The following is a 22,324-nucleotide window of genomic DNA, read 5'->3' as shown; positions in this document are numbered from 1 at the left end:
GGTTCAAGTTCTGCCTAATATAATAGTAAATACCATTACTTGATCAATTACTGCACCTTTAGAGTGTCTGGTGGTGGTGAAAAACACAGGAGACAGGTTTTATATTAAAACTTTACTTTCATAACTACAGTCACAGCTATATTTCATTTAAACAGATTACTTTTTATTGTTTTACAAAAATAAGCAAATGTTATACAGGGTCTTCAAAACCACAAAGGCTACATATGTTTTTTTTTTATTTTTTTTATTCTACTTTCAAAACAATACAGCATTATAAAACATGCAGATCTGGACATTGCGCTTTAAGATGAAAAGTGCTCAGGCCAGTATAAATAAACCAGGTGACTTATGATGCCATGTCAAATATACGGTGTATATTCTCTATATATCGTGCCTTAAACGAGATTTGTAAAAGTACAGTAAAAGGAACACATTCACGGCACAAGTGCACTCCCTGCCTCACACGCAACACACAATCACACACACACATACAGACACTCAGCTGAACTCTATAGAAAAATACTCAGATCACTTCAAACCACAAGGTTGTCTCGAATAGGGGAGGAGGACGCAGGTGCATAAAGAATTAAAGTTCGGAGAAATTATTTTTTACTCCATCGCTTTTCAGATCAACTTAACACTCAAAATACTGCATGGGAAGAGCATGTTCAAATCCATTCTCCACCCACAAGCGCATTCTTTTATGGAAACTATTGCTACATTGGACAAGATAAAAAAAATGGCAACACACTCAAATTTTTAAACGTGAAGTGGGAAAAATGGAATATGAAGATTCATTTTCAGATGCGCTTAAAAGGTAATTTTATGAATATATCACTGCATGTTTTATTGAGATTGCAGAGTTTAGTAACCCACACGACTTTAAGTTTAATTAACTATAAATTTCTCAAGTTTGCTCAAGAATTTAAGAAGATTCACTTATGGAACATGCCATTTTGTTGTTCAGAGGTAAGTATATATCGGACTGTAGCCTGTGTGTTTACTGTGTTAAAACAAGCTAAGTGGGATGAAATGCTAGCTAATATTGCCCTGGCTTACTGGAACACTCAGGGTTCCTCAGTGTAGCTCTGTTGGGTGGCATTATCTTCTATCCACTAGCGGTTAGCCGCTAATGCTAATGCTCCAGCTTTGGTGGAAATCTGTAAATCTAAGCTTACTGTAAATAAACGGAAGCACTTTACTCACCCAAATAAACAGTTTTCAGGAGAAAAAACATGTAGATTAACATCCAATGCTCGTTTGACTTGTCTGATGTATCTGATGTATTTGTTTTTAAGAATTACGTTTTAGTTTACTTAGCTTAGCTGGTCTGAATTTAGAAGGAAAACATGGCGACACCCCTTTTCTTACTACTAGTTACTAGTGTTGCATAAAATGCGCCTTAATTATGAAAACAGACCAGAAAATAGACGTTTATTAATAGTGTTCCTTATAGTGTGAAAAATTCCAGGGGTTGCTGAAAATATCTTTATAATATTCATGCAGATTCGCCCGGGGAACTACCTGGAGATACTGTGTGTTTAGACAGGAAATATATCCTGTTGACTCGGAATGAGTAAAACCTACAATTTCTCATGTGAACTTGTCACTCAATTGAATTGTAGTATTACCAGTGTTCTTTAAAGCTTGTCCAACCTAGCAACAGTAAGATATCTATAAAAGCACATTTATGGATGGAGCCTGGACTGAGCAATTCTCACAGCTGTTGAGATAAGGGTGATGCTCAACTCTTTGAGCTTGATTCACTGACTGCTAAGATTGAGCTGATCTTCATGTCTTATATGAAATTGGACCTCTACAACTTACATTTTCCCCTCCCAGGATCATAAAATGTGGTCTGCGATTGTTCTGACGTCTTCGTAGATATGAAACCTGCATCTACAAACAATACTGTCGGTCATCTCAGCTTTACATTCATCACGCAAGAGTCAACCTGGCACCCTGGTGACCGTGGAGCACTGGTGCAGAGATTAAGGCATGTACGGGGGAGTAAACATGAATACAGTCCCAGCGGCGTGAGTCTGATGGATGCGCTAGATTCCACAGTGAAATATATATATATAAATATATAGAAACACCACATGGTAATCATCACAACAGTGGACTGTGACTTCGCATACATATACGCTATACGTCCAAATGTTTGTGGACACCTCCTGTGATGTAATTATTCTTAAATCACGTGTTTTACCAGCAGTAACGGCCTTCACACTTGTAAGGAAGGCTTTACACTAGATGTCAATAGTTCTGCCACTCCAACTTATCCCAAAGGTACTGGATGGTGCTCCATCACTCCAGAGAGCTGAATGCTGAGGGGCTTCATACCCTTCCAGCCAAGCTTTTTTGTGATTAAGCTGTGTGTTCACTTGCAATGGATGCAACGGAGTCAGAAGAGGTGTCTACATACTTCTGGGAATACAGTGCATTTATATATTATACGTATATATAAACTGCGCTTAGTGGCAATTTCTATCCGACAGTGTAGTGTACAGTACCAAAACCACATTCTTTGAGACATTATGGCAGATAATGTTTGAAAAAAGCCCAGATTCAACTGGGTCTCAGGCCTCCTCTCTGATCCAATACTTTTGAATGTATGATGTTTACACATATTTAAGTACACACAAGAAAAAACTTTTCTGGACAATGTTTGTCCAGCTGATATGATGGAAAAACAGTGCTTTATCAGGAACATTTAAAAGGACATGATCGCGTTTTTCCTCCACAGCCTGTATTCTCTTTCGGTTGGTGGTCCACAGTGGCGATGCCCAAGTTAAGTGCTTTATTTTTTGGTTGATGATGATGAAGAAGGAGGAGGAGGAGCTTTGATTCTGTTGATGCAGATGAATATGAGCTTTGAAGAGTTGTCTCGCAGTTATTCTGAAAAGCTCTTGATGCAGAAAAGAGAGAAAACCAGAGAAGTTCCTACGCCGCAACGTTCAGGGAGGAAAAAAACGAGAAAGAAAAAAAAAACAGCACTCGTGCATCCCTCATTCTTTCTATTTTGGATTCGCAAAAACTCTGTAAAACATTACGACCGCAAGTCTTTAGTTGCTGTGAAAGGAGGAGACCCCACCTCAGCACGCAGTTACACCACATTCCCAAAGTGAGGTTAGCTAAAGAGGAGGAAAAAGAGGGAGAGTTAGTTATAAATATATTTATTTATATTTTAACATTAATAACCAAAACCAGGAACCACTCGTTTAACCCTTAGAGGTCACAGTTATTATTACCAGCACTGATTAAATCTAGGAATGCAATTGGATCCTGTCTATAGCGCTTAGTGAAACCCTTTACCTCTCTGTGCACAAAGCAACTGAACTTAACTTTAACACAACATGATGGCTCAATCAAGTGCACACTAAGTCTGTATATACATCAATATGCCCTTTATTATTTTGAAATACAGTACCAGTTTGGACACACCTTCCCATTAAACATTTTCCTGTATTTCTTTCTTTCTTTATTTTTTTTACATTGTAGATTAATAATTAAGGACAATAAAAACAATTAAGGGACATATGGATTATGTGTAAACAGTAATCCCCTGATCTAAACCTGATGAACTAAGATGATGATTTGAGGTGATTTAGGATGAGCTGGAGCTTCACAGCTTGAAGGAAAAGCAGTAACTATTGTTCAGCACCTCCAGGAACTCCTTGAAAACACTGAAAAAACTGTTCCAGTTACTACCTCATGAAGACACTGAGATTAAAATACCAAGAGTGTGCAAATCTGTCCTCAAAGATAAATGTGCTACCTAGAAGAACCTATAGTATAAAAATAACCTGGTTTGTTTAACACTTTTTGTTTACAAAATAATTCATAATGCATGTGTCCCTGTATAGCTTTAATACAGTCTTTAGTATTAAATTCACAATGTAAAAATTATAAAAATAAAGAAAACACTGAATAAGAAGAGGTGTGTCCAAACTTTTAGCTGGTACTGTACATGTTTAAGATGATCTGTTTATCAACACACCACTGTAAATATGATCAAATATCAAATAAAAAAAACTCCTACTGTTAATTGTAAAAGAAAACACTGGGAATAGGTTATTAACATGGAGGTGCTTTCAAATTTGAAAGAACCCAGCCGGCAATTTTAGAAGATTGGCCACCAGAGGGTGTATGAGACATTTAGACTTTTCTTTTTAACTTCAGTCGCCCAGTCCACTCTTATACACAGTCTATGGCCTACAATCTCAGTAATTGACATTGACACACTTATTAAGCATGTATATCAAGTACTGAAGAGTACAATAAACAAACCCATATACTGTAACAATTTGAGCCCCATTAGTAATTTTAAATTTCCAATAACTAGAACTTCTATTATGAGACAATGCTACCAGTGCCTGGAGGTTTAAAGCTAGCATGTACTTCCCTCTAGCATATTATTTTAAGGCAAATGTTCAAGAAATGTTTTAAAATACAGTAACAGTCAAACGTTTGGACAAACCTTCTCATTTAATGTTTTATTTTTCTCCTTCATTGTAAATTAATGCTAAAGTCATCCAGGCTATGAAGAAACAAACCAAAATACTCTGAAGAATGTAGGTGCTCTTATCTGGGGAGCTGTCAACTTGCAGTTTCTGAAGCTGGTAACTCTGATGAACTTATCCTGTGCAACAAAGGGGAATTTAAGGTGTGTACAAACGTTTAACTTGTACATCAAATCATATATTGTATAACACCCAAATTTAATTTAAATACTGAGGGAAATTATTATAATAACCATCAGACTTCTAAGGGTTGATCTCCACCACCACACACCACCACACACACACCCTGCATGCGCAGTCAACATGCCTGTAACAGCCCTGCTCATCACACACACACTCCAGTTCACAAACTTTTATTCTTAAAGTAACAAGTAACAATCGTACTAAAATGTAATATTTTAGTCTTTTTTTTTTTTACATTATATTTAAATATTCAGTGTCCAACTAGGAGTAAACATAGTGTTGCAAATTTGATAAATAAAAGTTTGGTAAACAAGCAAATCAAACAAATGTAAACACAAACAAAAACAAAACAAAAAAAGAGTCATTTAGTCAGAAGGCAGTTGGAGTCCTCTCGTCTCGTATCTGGAGATTGTGACCTGTGGGAACTGGGGTGAGAAGGTTAGAAGCCAAACGGTTAAAAATCTGGCGGATAGAAAGGAAGGCCAATATCCCAGATTTTTGTAAACATTCTCTCCTTCATTAGCACAAAAATGCTAACAGAGCAACCATATTACCGTATTTATTTTTGCACTATAAAATCTATATAAAATCTAAAGTCTATAAAATACGGTAAATGGAATGCAATGCAAATATGGAGTGTAAGATGTGTTTCTTTAAGAAACAGTTTTTACATTTTTCCTTTCCCACTTTTAGAACGGATGTAGTCCCATCAGCCAAGACACATTTTGGTTGCTCCTTTAGTTTAGTACAGGAGCTAAAAAGCTAACATAGCTAATGTGTGACACTTGTGTAAACCAGCATGCCTAAATCATCACACACTCTTCTGAAACCTTGTGGAGTTGTTCAGTACTCTTAAACATACTTCAGTATGTGGTTCCTAAATTTGTATTTTTACTACTTACTAGAAAAACAGTCTGAAGTAGAGCTAAGCATCAGTAGCAGCATCTTAAAATCAAATGGAGTTTGATTAGTCTGTTTTACTACTAATAATTGATCAACACAGACCACATTAGGAAGTTTGAGACTATTCTGAGGTAATTTGAGGTGTGTATTATTTTGATATGCTATTTCCAAGATGCTAGTTAGCTAGCTAGCTAATTAGCATTGCTAATAAACTTTCATATGATGTGTCAGAATACAATGAACTGATATAAGCACAGCTCTATATTCCTGCCACAACTATTACAGATATTTATTATATATGTTATCTAATTAGCATAATTAGAGTTTATACTGTTTTAGTAGCTGTGTTAGCATATCGGTAAGTATGCTCTTCGTTTACTGTTCATTTGAGTTTGCATGCTAACTGCATTGAATACATTTATATTTGTGCACAGCTGGCAAAACAAAAACAACTAGCAAATATTACAGTTATTTATGATTCAGTACCAGCTGACAACTGGAGACTTTAAGCTATTATTATTGCTAACTAAAAGGCTAGTGCATGTTAGGCTAATGGGCTAAGTTAAGATGTTGATTTTCAAATAGTTATTTGCTCTTATTTTTTCTTACATACTGGTACAAAGATTATAACAAAACTTATATTAGGATAAACAATATATTAGGATAAATCAACTGGTTCACCAGATGAATCAATATATTGCTTACTACTACTGTTAGCATTAAATTAGCTTTTATGTAGCTAAACAAGCAAACTTCGGGCAAAAAACAGGTATTTCTTGGCTGATTGACAACATTTCACATAAGATCAAATCAAACACTATAAATCTGATTTCCAGCCAGATTATTCCTTCAAATCCAACCAGACTGTAACAGAGTCTGGCAATGTGAAAGAGAGGATGTTTAAAAAGGTTCAGCAGCGTCCACAAACGTCTGCCAAGTTCTCCATCTCCCGCTTGGCAGCAGATACCATTTCTACCCACCAAACCAAGCAGACGAACTAAAGTCTGCTCCAGTGGCAGCCACAACCCACCACAAGCGAAAGAACATTCACAATCATTAAGCCAGCGGTTACCATGATTGAACCCTGCATGCTCCTCAGAAATTAAACGCATTCTCAACATCAGCATCATCAACCTCATCCAAAGCCCAATGCCAGTCTTCGCTGCCAACATCTAGAGCCCTGTAAGGAAGGAAGAGTGCTAAGATTAAGCTTACAGAGAGGGGAACCCAACCCTCTTGCATCAAGCCAGTGCCAGTAGAAGGCGCTAAACTGCTGGAGGATTCAACAGTTTATTCCATCTCCCAATCATCTTTGGCAAAGCTCAGGCTAGGGTCAGGCCAGAATCAGAAAGGCAAAGAGATGGACATGTAAATAACAGAATTTGAAGGCTGTATGACTGTAGAGTTTTTAAACAATTAGTCCAAATTAAAAAAGCTTAAATACTGGGAGTGTGTTTGATGGGTTAATTGAATAAAGCATGATTGCATATCTGGTTACACAGCCTTCAAATGCAGTTTTAGCATCTACATCTACCTTTCAACCTTTCAAAGTGCATCAGTATATTTCAAGTCGTGCTGAACTGCACACTAAGCAGGTCTAGGTTATGTTAGCAGTACATGCCATGGATGCTGATTTCTCGGCGGTTATCATCGCACCATTAAATTAGGCGTTTTCACAGTGTAAAGTATGGAAAATGAACTGGAGCTTATGGAAGCACTGATGGCCATTTTGAAGGTATAGGTATATGAATCAGGATGATAGCCTACTTCATTAAATAGCTTCACTTATTTTGGCTTCCATGTTTAATACCTTGAGTACATACTGGAAGATTTTAATATGGAAAAAGTAGAAATTTTGTAGGCATCGTGAAATCATGGCATCTCGTACTATATGATCCACAGCAGGCATCATGGGCTAACATCTTATTTTTTTCTTTTTTAGCTCCAGTTCATTTTGAATGTGTTTGTTAGCACTATAAAGAAGCTTGAACTCCTCATCCAGCTATTTTCACCCAATTGCAAACTCTGGGTTGAATCTGGCCGGAGTGCAAGGTCTCAGGACCTCCTCTTTCCTGTCCATGTGTTCTTTGTGGCACTTGATTTGGCAGCGCTGGCACTCCAGAGCCACGGGAGGCTTGAACATGTTCCACAGGGGTTTAGTGCAGGCTTCACAGTTGGTGGGGAAGTGGTAGAGAGTGGGCATAAACTCATGACCCTTGTGGTAGATGAATTTCTCCCTGCCTGGAGGGGGCGTTGTAGGCTCCTTAGAGTTGTGCGCAGCCCTGTGTGTCATACAGAGTTCAACTACGTAACGAGTTCCAAAATATATTCCAAGTCTTAAATGTGCCGAATAATGTGCAAGGCACCCCAAACTAGCATTATGCGACTAATCCCAATTAGCTTTCATTAGCCATGTTAGCATTTCTTTTAAAGGGCCCATAACTCAACTTTTTCTTGGATATATAGCTTCATTATTGCTTTAAGGGGACATATTATATCTCTTTTTACACAAGTTAAAATACATCTATGGGCTATACAAAACATGTTCATGAAGTTCTTTCACGCCAGGTATATGCTGAGCGTGTCCAAACAAGTGGCAAAGCAGCTAGTTTATGCTTAACTGCTATTGAAATACCAATACAATTGCCACAGACAGTAGGTACAGATCCCTCAGTCTGATGAAATCTCATGGATAATCCTACTGTATACTGTCTGAGGTTCTCAACCAGCAGACCAAAATGGCAGACCTTCAACTGATTTAGTGGGTGGGACTCTGGTGGGGTTTGACCTATTGGCATAATTCCCGGCATGGTCTAAAAGGGAATTGAACTGTGGAGCAATACAACTTTTTCTCAAGGATTACTGTGCTCTATCCAACACTTTCAACCTATATCCAATATTTTTAATACCCTTGATTCTGAAAGAAAAAAATTATAAGCAGGTGTCCCAAAATATTTGTCCATATAGTGTACATATGCATAAACATATACATGTTTTTGCAGACTTCATACATGGACTGTGGAATGAAAGGTATATTTTGGAACCAGTGTTTATGTCTAATGTAAAACTCCAATTTGGGAAAAAACATAGGATTTCTGCGATATGGGCCCTTTAATAATTGATGTGTGTCATAGCAGTTTAAACAATTACAAACCTCAAATTATGCCCCATTTATTATGAAGGTTATTTAGATTATTCAGTCAGGTAAAAGTTAAAAAGTCTCAAAGATTGAACTGGACCAGTAGTCAGCATAAAACACACAGCCTTAATTATGAGAAAAACAAATACAATACAAATTTTGAAGAACATAAAATACATTTACACACAAAATCCCTATGTCAACTAGAACCTGTGGACCATTCTTACCTGGGTTTACTGGCTGGTAGCTGTCTGCTGGGTCTCCTCAGAGACTGGCTGGCCTGAACTTTAACTGGGACGCGTGGAGAGGAGCGGTGGGTTGCCTCTGGCACGGGCGGCTTCTTGGGGATTTTCTTGACGAGCCTGCTGACCCATTTCTGCTGCTCTTCCTGAGATGCAGCAAGCAGCAGCAGGTTCTTCGCTGTAGATACATCGTAGTTCACTGGGGAAGGAAGAACATAAAATGTTCTTGAGCTCAAAAAGGGAGTATAAAACATCTAAAGTAGCACTGGGTATCAACACTAATTTATAGATCAGTTTAGATTTAGATTCACAAGGTCCCAATTCAATTTGATTTCCAATTTAATTAGATTTGATTCAATATCGATTCATTTAGGAATAGGTCAGTTACAATTACAGGTTTTGTTCATATGAAAGAGATTTTCAGAGAACTATTACTGTAATTGTACAAGGAACTCTCAACCTACCATTATTAAATAACCCCAAAATTAACCTAAGAAAATTCTATTAAATGTTTTTATCACTATTATTTAATGTTTATAACACAACAGTAGTGTATGCAATGTGAACACTCACTTGGGTCAGGAAAAAAAAAGTATTAAAAATTGATTGATTTTCTTTTACTCTGACTGTAACTACCACTGCATTTAAGGTGGAATGGAAAACTTGTTTGCTAAACGCGAGTGAGATATGAATTTACTAGAAATGAGTGACAACTTGTTTAACTACTCTAGCAGGCTATAGTAACATTGAGTGAGAGTGAAAATAATATTTGAAAAATAGCTTTTTATTATTTTTTTATCATTTATTTTATTTTTAAAATTATGGCATGTGGAATGTGGAATAAAAAAACTTGTGAAAACTTGTTTGCTAGACACGAGTGAGATATAAATCATATAATATTTACTGACATCTTGTTTAACTAGTCTAGCAGGATTTAGTACCTTATAATGAGAAAGAAAATGTACTAACTCAGTAATATTAGCTTCTCTAAAACTATGGCATGTCTAGGAACTGTGAAGTATGTTGCCTAATTTTAAAGACCAATCTCAGGTTTATATGAATCACATCATTTAAATGAATGTAGATTTGAATTTTGATTGACATTTTGAAGGTAGATTTAAACTCACCTGTAATTTGAATGACCACAGATTATCCCAATCCTGCTAAAGCTCAGCATTTGGTTTAGCTTTATTAATATCCCAGACTGTATGAGTTTATGTGCAGACTTATATTTAGCATTGGTTAAGCCTTACCAGCTCAAATCTGGGCAGAAAAGAGAGCCTTGATTCCACGAAATCAGTAGACTGAGCAGTTGAACTATGACTAATTTCTCTTACCTTTACATGGTGCAATAACCTCTTCCTTCTTGTCCATATGGTCTTTGTGGCACTTGATGTGGCATCTTCGGCACTCCAGAGCTGGAGGTGGCTTGAACATGTTCCACAGGGGCTTTGTGCAGGCCTCACAGTTAGTGGGGAAGTGGTAGAGGGTGGGGATGAACTCATGGCCCTTGTGGCAGATGTAGCTGGACTTTTCCCCTATGGGTAGAGGCTCCAGCTCCTGCTCTTTTTTACTCTCACCCTCATTAGCGTATAAGATCTGCGGAGAAGAGAAGACAGTTGGGGCTTTAGGAAAAAGACAGAAAGCTCTGAGGAGCCTTAATGGATAACAGAAGTGCATTAGGAATGGTCTGGTGGGTTTTAAGGGTGCTAATGCTGTTCTTAATGGACAGGACTGCACTGAAGTGGAGGTGCGACAGAGCTTGGAATCATTTTTATATATAAAATGAAAGTGCATTGCTAACACTGTGCAACTGTTATTTTAGTGGTTTAACACAGGAGTTACAGGAGTAAGTGCTGTCGATTTATTTAGGCTGCGTTCACATTACAAACCTCATTATGCAATTCCGATTTTTAGACTTTGAGAGTTCACATTCATAAATGTTAGGTGGTCTGTATCCGTCTGTAATGTGAGCTTATCTGTCCCTAAAACAGCACACAAACTCACTGATATGTTTTATGCACACTTTTCCTATTGTTATTTTGTTGTGCTGATGGCTCTGGGTAATGATGACAGCAAAAAATGCATGTCTACAGTCAAAAAGATGCATGAAATTCAATTTAACCATTCACATTTATGCATAACCATCTATTTATGCATACTCACAAATCTGATAAATATTTAAGACAGATGTAAGACCATGTATAAACGGACTGAAATCTGATCTGAGAAGATGGTATTATACATGTTCACACAGAACTGAAAAAATCTGAATCCACCCAAAAATGTTGTCTGATAACATAACTGTAGCTTCAGGTAATCAAGTCTCGGAACTATATAGATTTAAGTCATGTCCAAAAACCTCCTTTTTAAAATAAAACCGAGATTGTGCATAAAAGTGCTTTTTCCCCCGATGTCTGCCATATAAAATGTAATCTGAAGACAAAATCGTACCAAAATTTCCATGGTTCTTAGTTTTGACTTTAAAAATAAAACACTGTATCTATGAGTTGATGAATAACACTTGTGTTTTGTTAAATACATATACACTCATCATATCTTTGTGTGAATGCCATAAGGCAGTGAGGCAGCATGTCATTTTACTGTTATATTATGAAAAGAATAGATTATGAGCTTATAAATCAAATCATTCAATGTACATTGATCGCATGACAGTTACTATATCCTAAAAGTATTCCATTATTACATGGAAAACAACCCTAAGTGGTTGAGTTATTTCTACATTATAAGAGTGAGGAATGCAAGTATGTACCCTCTGCTTAGGAATGTAAGCAAACACAGCTAAGACCCATGAAGACTCATCGGGAAGAACGCCAGCAGTTAGCTAGAAAAGTAGGGGTTGGATTTCCGTTATCATACCTGAAATATTCTGGGAATCTCTTTAGCATCAGCACGATAAACATCTGTCTGTGTGACTGAACGAACGTGGAAGAGTTTACTGTGGAAATAAAAACAAAGACATGAGACAAAAAGAAAGATAAATCCAAAATTTGCAATCAATTGTTTTATTACATAAACAATGTCAAAACAGGAAATTAACAAATGATGTCATAAATAAGATATTAAACATCAATATCCTTAAGTAATATTTGCAAATTTAGCCAATTAAATCAGCATTTTTAATCTTTAAAATGATTTCTGTTTTTTCACCCTTTAACCTTATGGGCTCAACAGACACTGAATCAGTAGAATCTGCCCTTTCGATTACATCCAATTATGAAACCTAATGTAACAAACAGATGGAGCTACAAGCAAATGAAAAAGGGCTGAGCAGCTTTGTCCTTCTCTCCCTTGGTCTGTCATCACCCTCTCCACTGTAATTGGACTGTTACTAGATTTGGTTCTATGGTTTCTGTGAAACTGGCCAATAGGAACACAGAATATGTAGCATTTTTGGCCAGATCCATTGCTTAAAAAGTGTTGTAATCTGTACAATACTGTACAATACTCACTCTATATCCAACACCATATATGGATTGGAGTGTTCTTTATCCTGCTCGCTGTTGTAGAATAGAATCTTCTTACTGCTCACCACAACGTACTACAGGAGAAAGAAACAAACGTCACCCGTAATCCTGCAGCTGATACCTGCACTCAATGCCTTCCACAAAACTGCAGTATAAAAAAAATTGGACTGTAGTTCAGTGCACCTTTCTCTCCCAGCCAAAGCGTTTGGTGTTGTTCCTCACAGGCAGAGACAGCCAGCCCTCCAGTCTGGTCTCTGTACATAGAAACACAATCATTAAGCATCACAGCTTCCTGTAACTTGTGTTCTCCAAAACAGGCTCACAGACTCCAAACCACAGACTAACCGGAGAAACACCTCACACCATGCTAATTCAGAACAACACAGACGACTCAGACACACACAAGACCTGTACAGCGGTGAAGGGTGTTCTAAAGGTCAACAGTGAGACACTTAGGAGTGAAGAATAGAGGAGGATGATCAGAAACAGGAGGGAAATGAAGGAAGGAAAGAACTGATCTGTGGTGGAGAGAAGAAATAAGAAGAAAACAGAAAAATCACAAAAATGAAAACAGTGAAAGAGAATTTCTAGGTGAGTAGGTGGTGCTTTCCCTTTCATCATTCCTATGGTGATGTCAATCAGCACAAGGCGTCTGTGAGCTTATATATCAGAACAGAGTCGCTGCACTTTCCTCCGAGCACGCTGTGATGCTACTCAGCAATGCGGCATGAAGTTCATTTCATGTAAATCATGCTGACTTTATGGATAATCATTGGATTATTTAGCGATTGTTAAGATGTTTTTTGCATATTTGATATGCAGAGCTGTTAAAAAAAAAATCATGATTACAAAAACTTGTCCCATTATTCTAAATAAATTAATAATTTCTAATTATGTTAAGTACATATACATTTAATTATATAGGAATTGGCCATTACTACATATGAGTATAGTTAAAATATTTTGAAACACAGAGTATATTACTTTTTCATTCAGCAATTAAATAAATGTATTGTAAATTGTTGAATAAAAGTGCTACTTATTTACGTCAGTAGAACTAAAATATATAAATCTATAAAAATATATATAATAATAATAAAATAAAGGCAGTGAGCTGATGAAAGTGTAACAGAAGGTAGAGTGGGGGTGGTAGAGCAGACCTGGCAGTGACTCATCCGTCTCGAAATCAGGGCCGCTGCTCATGCTGGCCGAGTCGAGTGAGTGGACGTTAAGGGAGTTCAGGAGGCCGCGGAGCTGCTCGATATCACTGTCCTTACTGTCCAGAGCCATCTGCAGCTCCACCCGCACTACAGACTCATCCGCCAGTTGCTGCAGAAAAAGAGACAGACTGTTACTGTTACTGTTAACAACCAAGGAAACACTTATCGTCTTAGCAAAGACTTCATCACTGCACTTCACCTTTCAGACCTTATCTTCACTACTAAAACTGGGACTTAGTCCATTGTTAAGCTGAGCTAAAAGATAAAGCTATTGCCATGTGGGTCATCCAGACGTGACTCTTCCTGTACCAGGTTTTTTCCAGTTTCTGAGAGTCTTTTAAATGTGTAGGAAACAGAACTCACCCCTACAGCTTACATAGGGAGTGAATGATGTTAATAAACAGTGCAACATGGAAGAAGAATGCGCCCATTATTAACCTCCTAAGACCCGAACTCCTGCATGGCATGCATTTTTTATTTCTCTTTGCTATTTGGGCTAATTTGCACCTGATTAGTGTAAAAACAAAGAATGATCTTTTTACATGATGTCGTTTCTGAGAAAAATTATGTCTACATATGAGGACTTTAGTTTTATATTTGAATAGAATACAATGAAGTCGTAATTAGTAATGATGTGCAAAACATTTAATTTGTACCTGAACACAGCACCATTTTTTGGTAAAACAAAGTGCAAAACAAAGGTAGACACAACAACTGTGCCCCTTTGAGCAATATGGCTCATTTGATGTGCTGCTTCAACAAGAAGACATAAAATAAAAAACAAACATTTACTGTAACGTATTTAAACTCTTCCTCCACCACTAGTTATATAGTATAATTGCCTCATAAGAGGACACCAGGTCCCTGTAGTGCAAAATTTAGTTTTGTGGTCTAGACAAGCCAAAATGTGATGTCCACACATTTGTATGCGGATTATACATTATACATTATAGCACAAACCTCAAGTGTATTGTTGCAATTATACCACAGTTCCATTATCGCTGTTTATTAAAAGATTTTGAGTTAAATAGGATGAGAAAATATGATTTGTTTGGTTATAAACATGCCTCAAGTTAAAATAGTTCTATTGCTGCTCCATTTGTAGCTGCGCTGTTTGGCTGTTACCTGTATGTGGTGAAGTGATACATGGAGAGCTTTGGTTACAGAGTATTACCGGCTGATAATGGCACTCAGAACGCACCTCAGCCAATTACATACGGAACTAACTGTTGTATAATTACCGTATTTTTCGGACTATAAGGCGCACCGTATTATAAGGCGCACGATGAGTGAACGGTCTATTTTTAGTGTTAGTCCATACACAAGGCGCACTGGATTATAAGGCGCACTAAATGAAACTTTATTTATATCAGTAACAATAACTCTGAGCAATAAATCCTTCACAATATCTGTGAAAAATAACAACATCTCTGAGCAATAAATCAACAAGCACAGCAAGTACGTATTACTCCGCGACGCTCCTGACAACGGTAGCCGCAACGCTCCGACAGACCATAATATTATGTTGAAGCACAGCAAGTACGTATTACTCCGCGACGCTCCTGACAACGGTAGCCGCAACGCTCCGACAGACCATAATATTATGTTGAAGCACAGCAAGTACCGCATTACTCCGCAAGGCTTCTGACTATAATAGCGTGTTGTGCCGAATTCGGTGAATAAAACGGTTTTAAAACAGAGATAAAGATTGGATAAGTTTCATTTCTGGATGAAGTGATTTCCAGCGCTGTTTGGATATAACTGTGGATTACAGGAGACTGGATTGATGGATTCTCTTTAGTCTGGACGCGTTTGAAGGTAGGACCTGTGGCTGAGCGCGGGTGTGTGTTCGGTGGGTGGCGGCAGTGACCGGAGGTTACCCCAGGACAAAAGGAGAGCCTTTTATTACTGGAAACATGCGCTCTGACGCAGCTCTAATTCATGAAACATACATCCTACAGTAAAAGCACAGTTCTGGAATCCGGAGAGCCAGACGGTTCGAATGGTGTATGACATGACCGCATTCGATGAAATATGGACGAACGATAAACGCAAATATGAGAGTTATGAATTATTAAAATCATAACCAAGGCATATTTCGCCCTAAATGTTTATTTTCTGAAAGGATATTCCGCTAAATAGGCCAAATAGCTCAAAAGCAGAGATTCTAAGCTTTAAAATGGTATATTGGATGTCTATATTGAACCTGTAACTGTTCATAACTATTCAGAAACACAGCCAGTTATGAAATATTAAATATTTCTGGCCCGCCGGTGGGCCAGCGCGTGTTAAGAGGTTAACTTTACTTAGAAGTGGGCGGAACGGGTGGAAAGGAAAGTTTACCGGCACCTTGTTATGGCCACGGAGCTACAGTGGAAACTAGCTACCCTGAACCACAGCCGAGAGGCAGTACGGCAGTCAAAGGTAACCGCGCGCTAGCCCAAGAGGGGGATCTTTTTCTGGAGTGGGTGAGGAATTCTGCACAACAGAGCGCCGTGTACCACATAAAAATCGAGGTCAGTAAACACAAGCAAAATCCATACACAAGGCGCACTGCATTATAAGGCGCAATGACGATTTTTGGGAAAAAATAAGTATTTTAAGTGCGCCTTATAGCCCGAAAAATACGGTAAGCTGTACTGTCTGTAGATAGCACATATAGCATTATTCCCCATATAACTATGATGGTATGAGGTTAGGCAGAGTATGGTGATCTAGTCTGCTACAAAGCTGACACTATTACAGCAAGTGGGTGATAGTGGGGGTGTGTGTGATGTATGTATCAGCACTGTGTACTGATCAGTGTGATGGTGTATCAGAGCTGTGTGTGGGACTCCAGTCAGTACCGCCTGCATGTCGTTGATCTCCCGCTGGTATTTGATGATTGTGCTGTTCAGCTTCTCCTTTTCGGAGCGCAGCTCCAGCTGCAGCTTCCTGTTCTCTTTCTCCTTCCTCTTGACATCCGTGTCGTTTCCACGGCGACTGCCGCCGCCACGCACCTCCTTCCTGTTCATGATCTCGGCCAGCTTGTTCACGGCCTGGTTTAAATAAGTAAGTAATAAACACAAACAGATGAGACACACTTTAGAACATGCAAAGGTACACCAAATTATACATCAAGAATTTTTTTTTTAATGAAAAAAAAAAAAAAAAAAAAAAACATTTTTGCAATTACAAAAAAATTTACAGTCTTTACAGTTAGTTTGGGATTCCTGTATTTTCAACAAACCAATATTTCAACAAAAAATAAATAAATTAGAGGTTAATTCATTTAAAAATGGAACTGTTTGTACATAAAAAAGTGAGTCCAATAAAAAACTGGGATTTTTACAATTGTTTTTTATGGATTTTTAAGGCCTTTTTAAGGGTACGAATGGGTGCTGATACCTCCATTCCTCACAGAAAGGAATTTTGTTGAAACAGGTAATTTGTCCAACAAAAAAAAATCCAAAATTAGAAATTCGGATCTGCTTCTTTATCTAAAATACAGAGAATTCGTCTCTCTAACAAATTCTTTATAGTCTGCCACAGTTCAGGCAGCATTATCCACTACTCTACAACAGACCTTAATAACCCTACACTAGCCGTAGTTCACCTGTGTTTTGAGGGTCCGCTCGGACTGCAGCTGCTTCTCGTAAGCCAGCTTCATCTGAGTGATATACTGCTCATCATCCTTTAGTTTCTGCATATCTATTAAAAAAAAAAAACATATTTAAGTATTAACAAAAGGTCTAAAAAAAGGCAGGCAAACACAAAACATTCTCTGAGTGGGAGTGAGATGTTCCAGTGGAAACCACCGGCTGGGAAAGCCCCGAATACCAAACCCTTACCATCCTCTGACTCCTTCAGCTTGTTGTTCAGCTCTTCCTTCTCATTGGCCAGGTTCGCCACATCACTGGTCAGCGTGCGATTAGCCTCCTCTAACTGCACACACATACAAACAGGTGCAACACACAGGTTTCAGGGTTAAACATGACTCATTAACAAGTCCATTATTCTTAACAAAGAATAACTTGAAGCATTTCTCTCTCGGTTTGGTTTGTATTCACACAGGCGAAAAACTAAATGCATCAAACTGTGCCCCAATAAACTGCACAAGCTCTTTTGAGTGGTCAGAGTTGTCTGGAGCAAAAAAGTACCGAATGAAAGTATGAAAAGAAGGTCCTTTTCAACACATTGTTTTAAATGGGATGTGCGGGGCACATATCCACATAGTAAACAAAGTTGTGTGGCCGCACCCAGAGAATGCTGCACATATCGCCATTACTGCATACTGCATAGCTATAGCATAGCTTTAGTTTATAGCTATAATAATAGTCTGGCTAATAAATCAGATTAAACTGCACCGCAAGAGCCATTTATCTTAAATACTGCTCTGAAGTTCGTTTGGAACTGGACCGAGACCACCTTCTCTTGAATCAAATCAATAGTTTATATGCAAAATAGAAATTTTAAATGCTTAAATAAATCAGAAATCAGTACAAGATCTATTTTCGTTTGCTGCCATAATACTCATAAAACTAGTGTGTCTGTCGCTGCCGAGAGAGGGTGCTTTTCATGGCGGGGATGCTGAATTCGGCACAACACTGATTAGACCACTGAGCAGTGGGTGATGTAAGCACGCTCGGGCACGGATTGTTTAAATGCAGTGTGAGTGCAGGCCAGCAAGGGTGCGGGGAGGGGGCAGAACCGTGCTCCAGCACAATTTTGCATTTGAATGCAATTGCTGTTTTCACACCTGCATGAACGAACTGCACCAAGGGAACAAATGAACCGACGGGTTAACCAAAACCTGCCTAGTGTGAGTACACCCTAAATTGAGAGTCCAATAGATGCAAGTGTGTGTGACTCACAGAGCTGATTGTGGTGTCTTTCTCAGCCAGTTCCTGCCTGTGTCTGGCCATCATCTCTTTGATCTCTAGCTCCTTCATGATCTTCTCTTTCTCCAAGTCGGAGTACTGCTCCTCAGCGATGGAGCGTGCCAGCTGCTCTGAGTCCGCCTTTGTCAGGGTGATTTCCAGCTGGGCGGCCAGCGAGTCCCTGAGAGATAAGCACGCACATGGAGGGAGTGGGCTATTAATTTATTGTCCTGGACTGGTAAGCAGACTACATGTGAACACAATGCACACACACAGGGCTCACCTCTCTTCTTGTAGCTCCTGCAGATTCTGCTGCATGTCTTTATATAGCTTATTTCTCTCCTCACACTCTTCCTTCAGCTCCCGAACCTGGGTCTTATATAGTGTCTATACACACAGGAGAGAAAAAGAATCACAAAAAAAAATCACAATTGATGCTGTTAAATGAACTCTGAGAATATGTTTTCTGCATAGTGTGTAATATAAGCAGGAGGGTGCGGGTTATTTAAGGGTTAAAGAGTCTTACTGAGAAATACTGTTCAGCCTCCAACTGGTCCTGCAGTTCCTTCATCTGACCATCAGAATCCTGACGCTCCCTAAGAGACAGGAGGGAGAAAGAGATAAGAGAGAAAGATATTAAGATATATTAATTGAGAGAGAAAGACAGAAAGACAATCAAGAAGACGAAGATGGTTTTAAAAACATGTGGTACTGCTTACTTGCGCAGCTCAGTGTTCTGCTTCTCCAGGCTGCGCTTGATGTCCAGCAGGTGGTTGATCTCCTGCTTCAGCTGCTTCTCTGAGGTCCGCAGTGTGCTCAGCTGCTGGTTCTGCACCTTCAGGTCATTCTGGGTCAGGCTGCGCTTCTGCATTTCCTGCTCGATCCTCAGAGACAGGTTCTTCACCTGGAGCACAGGAGGAGAGAGTATGGTGCTTATAGGTTAGAGAGTTGATGCATATAAATACTGGTATCAGATATTTCCTAAAACTCCTCTATTGCTTAATTCCAAGTAGGCATTGCATCCGTATCAGCAAGTAACAAAATACACATACACTCTTGTGCAACAAGATCTTATGAGATTAAAATAGCATAATAAATTATTAAAATGTGTCTTGCAAGACTTCTGCACAGGTAACCAAAACAAATGTTTTTGTTATGTGGTTATGGGTTGCCAGGTCTGTACAGAACCCTCAGGGGGATTGTCTTTTGTGAGTTTCAGTCAAATAAATATTTCCAATCATATATTTCAAATTTAAAATAAAAAAAATATACAGCTCTGGAAAGAATTAAGAGACTTTCGTTTCTGAATCAGTTTCTCTGATTTAGCTATTTATAGGTTTATGTTTGAGTAAAATGAACATTGTTGGTTTTTTCTATAAACTACAGACAACATTTCTCTCAAATTCCAAATAAAAATATTGTCATTAAAAACATATATTTGCAGAAAATGAGAAATGGCTGAAATAACAAAAAAGATGCAGAGCTTTCAGATCAGACCTCAAATAATGCAAAAATAAAACAAGTTCATATTCATAAAGTTTTAAGAGTTCAGAAATCAATATTTGGTGGAATAACCCTGTTTTTAATCACAATCTTCATGCATATTGGCATGTTCTTATGCTTTTGAATAACTTTATGCCACTCCTGGTGCAAAAATCCAAGCAGTTTTGCTTGGTTTGATGGATTTTGATCATCCATCTTCATCTTAATTATATTCCAGAGGTTTTTAATTTGGAAAAATGAAAGAAACTCATAATTTAAAGCCGTCTCTTATTTGTTTCCAGAGCTGTTAATATCGTTACAATCTTGTCTTGCATTCCTAGAATAGGCTAAAGGGCGCTTTGTAAAGGAACATACCTATAACCTATAAAAGACCAGAATTTACCTTAAATATACATGACAACATAATTTTGAAAATCCCTTTATTTAAAGTCATTACTCTAAGTGGAGAATTAATTAAGCTTTATTTGGTAGCTACTAGCTTATGTTATGGAGACCAACAGGGTTCTCTTTTAGGGCCTAATAAAAAATATGAGAGTGAAGAACTATAGGGGAAATGTGGGCTCACGTGCATGGTCTAAGGGGTTAAGTGTTAAAGTCTAATGAAAAGAAAAGAAAAAACATACAGTTAATCCCATAATGACCTAAAACTGTTTTGTCGACTGAATTAGGGATGCTGCAATCATTGTAGATGCCAATTTGTTTTTTTGCCAAGGATTTTTTTTTCCAGCTGTATTCTGCTGATGAAATCATCTCTTAGGAGAATTTGAAGTCTACTAAACAAAATAATCAAATTCCAAAGAAGCTGCAGAGTTTCTCCTAAGAGTCTGTGTGTTTAGGAAACCCACATACTAGAGAATGTTTGTTGCTTGGGAACCCCGAACACACTCATTAATCCAGGGATCCAACCTTATCAGGAAATCTTTTGCAGAGCTGCGTGTCTGCTGCACGTTTTTAATGCATTCCTGGAGCTCTCCTGCTCAACCAATCCACCGGATCAGTCAGCACTCGACGCTCTGAACCTCTTCAGCTGGAAATTACACATATTACACAAACAGAAGAGACACACCTCCTCAGTGAGCCTGTCCTTGTGTCTGCGCAGCTCGTCGAGTTTCTGCAGGGCCTGCTTGTAATCACAGTCCAGCATGGAGTTCTGCTTTTCCAGCTCCAGCAGCCGGTTCTCCACACGCAGCTTGGAGGAACGTTCCTCCTGCAGTTTCCACTCCAATTCTGCATTAAAAAAAAGACAACACTAAGGTTACGCACCAGCCATCACACAAACACATTACCAAAAAACCAAAAGCACACCTTGTACCTGGTTCCTGGTACCAATACTGCTTACTTGAAAACAAGCCATAATATGGTACTTTTAGAAGACCTTTAGGTGCTTGTCATCTTGGAGCATGTTATGCCTTCACACTTCTTCATAGACAGCCAGAGTACACTATATTTTCATCAGTAGCACCATTTGTAGAACACTAGCACTTCCCAAAGCCCTTGTACCTTTAAAGTACATTAGTCCATCAAATGCGGTCTAAGGTCTTGGTAAACCAGGAATCCACCGGAGATCCTATTTAAACCTACAGTTACTTACACAAGATACCTAATGTTAATTAGCTGGTGTAAACAGAGCTGTAAGCTCTTTAGCTGACAGTGTCGGCTCTGCTGCAACCTGGGTTCAGCTTTATCTGTGGGTGGTCCCGATCCAAGGTGCGTGAGACCATAAACTCACGGGTTGATGTAGGCACAGGGCTTTTTCTGATCAACTTGTTATTCTTTTCTTAGCTACTGCAGACAATGGGGGAGAATGGTTGAACTTTGTCTTTGTTTGAGCTATGGTCTTATAACTTCTGATCAGCTAATCAACAGCTTATTTCCGTTAAATTGTTGTTGTTTTTTATATATTGCCTGCTCATTATTTTTTGTCTCTAGCTTCCATTTACCCTTATAGTCTTGAAAAGCTCTTCTTAGATCCAACAGTGCAAAATGTAAATTTCTTTAAATTTTTAAACTGATCTTAAGATTTTAATCAGAAGTGCACCATGATTTTGATATCTTGTTTCACCCCCATTAAGTGCATATCCTTGGCTGCACACTAGTCCCTTGTCTTTTTTTTTTATTCACTATCCATTTGTTTTTTACCACACTAGTCCGTTTTACCACTTTTAGTACACTAGCCCCCCCACACACATGCTAAATAGCAAACTCCTTACTAGAGACCGACCGATATGGGTTTTTCTAAGGCCGATGCCGATACCGATCAT

General features: G+C 38.4%; 1 protein-coding gene across 6 annotated transcripts in view; it reads right to left on the bottom strand.

Moving 5' to 3' along the window:
• Positions 1–97: 97 nt before the first annotated feature.
• rock2a (rho-associated, coiled-coil containing protein kinase 2a) overlaps positions 98–22,324 on the bottom strand; it is a 72,318-nt gene continuing 50,091 nt past the window's right edge. For 2 of the 6 annotated variants that reach the window (XM_049481165.1, XM_049481166.1), the window contains 15 exons: positions 21,130–21,290; positions 19,280–19,464; positions 19,087–19,156; positions 18,844–18,947; positions 18,555–18,741; positions 17,532–17,625; positions 17,297–17,391; positions 16,548–16,739; positions 13,642–13,810; positions 12,665–12,735; positions 12,467–12,555; positions 11,874–11,952; positions 10,331–10,592; positions 8,979–9,192; positions 6,702–7,894 (listed from right to left, as the gene is read on the bottom strand). In XM_049481165.1, the coding sequence (XP_049337122.1) occupies positions 7,621–7,894; positions 8,979–9,192; positions 10,331–10,592; positions 11,874–11,952; positions 12,467–12,555; positions 12,665–12,735; positions 13,642–13,810; positions 16,548–16,739; positions 17,297–17,391; positions 17,532–17,625; positions 18,555–18,741; positions 18,844–18,947; positions 19,087–19,156; positions 19,280–19,464; positions 21,130–21,290 (2,246 nt within the window). In that variant the 3' untranslated portion in view covers positions 6,702–7,620. Of the gene's footprint in view, positions 7,895–8,978; positions 9,193–10,330; positions 10,593–11,873; positions 11,953–12,466; positions 12,556–12,664; positions 12,736–13,641; positions 13,811–16,547; positions 16,740–17,296; positions 17,392–17,531; positions 17,626–18,554; positions 18,742–18,843; positions 18,948–19,086; positions 19,157–19,279; positions 19,465–21,129; positions 21,291–22,324 lie in introns of all 6 variants that reach the window. The other 4 variants (XM_007247523.4, XM_015605406.3, XM_049481167.1 and 1 more) reach the window with 4 other exon arrangements.

The sequence above is a fragment of the Astyanax mexicanus genome, chromosome 7 (genome assembly GCF_023375975.1).
Source record: "Astyanax mexicanus isolate ESR-SI-001 chromosome 7, AstMex3_surface, whole genome shotgun sequence".
Lineage (NCBI taxonomy): Eukaryota > Metazoa > Chordata > Actinopteri > Characiformes > Acestrorhamphidae > Astyanax > Astyanax mexicanus.
This window is presented reverse-complemented; position numbering and strand designations above follow the sequence as displayed.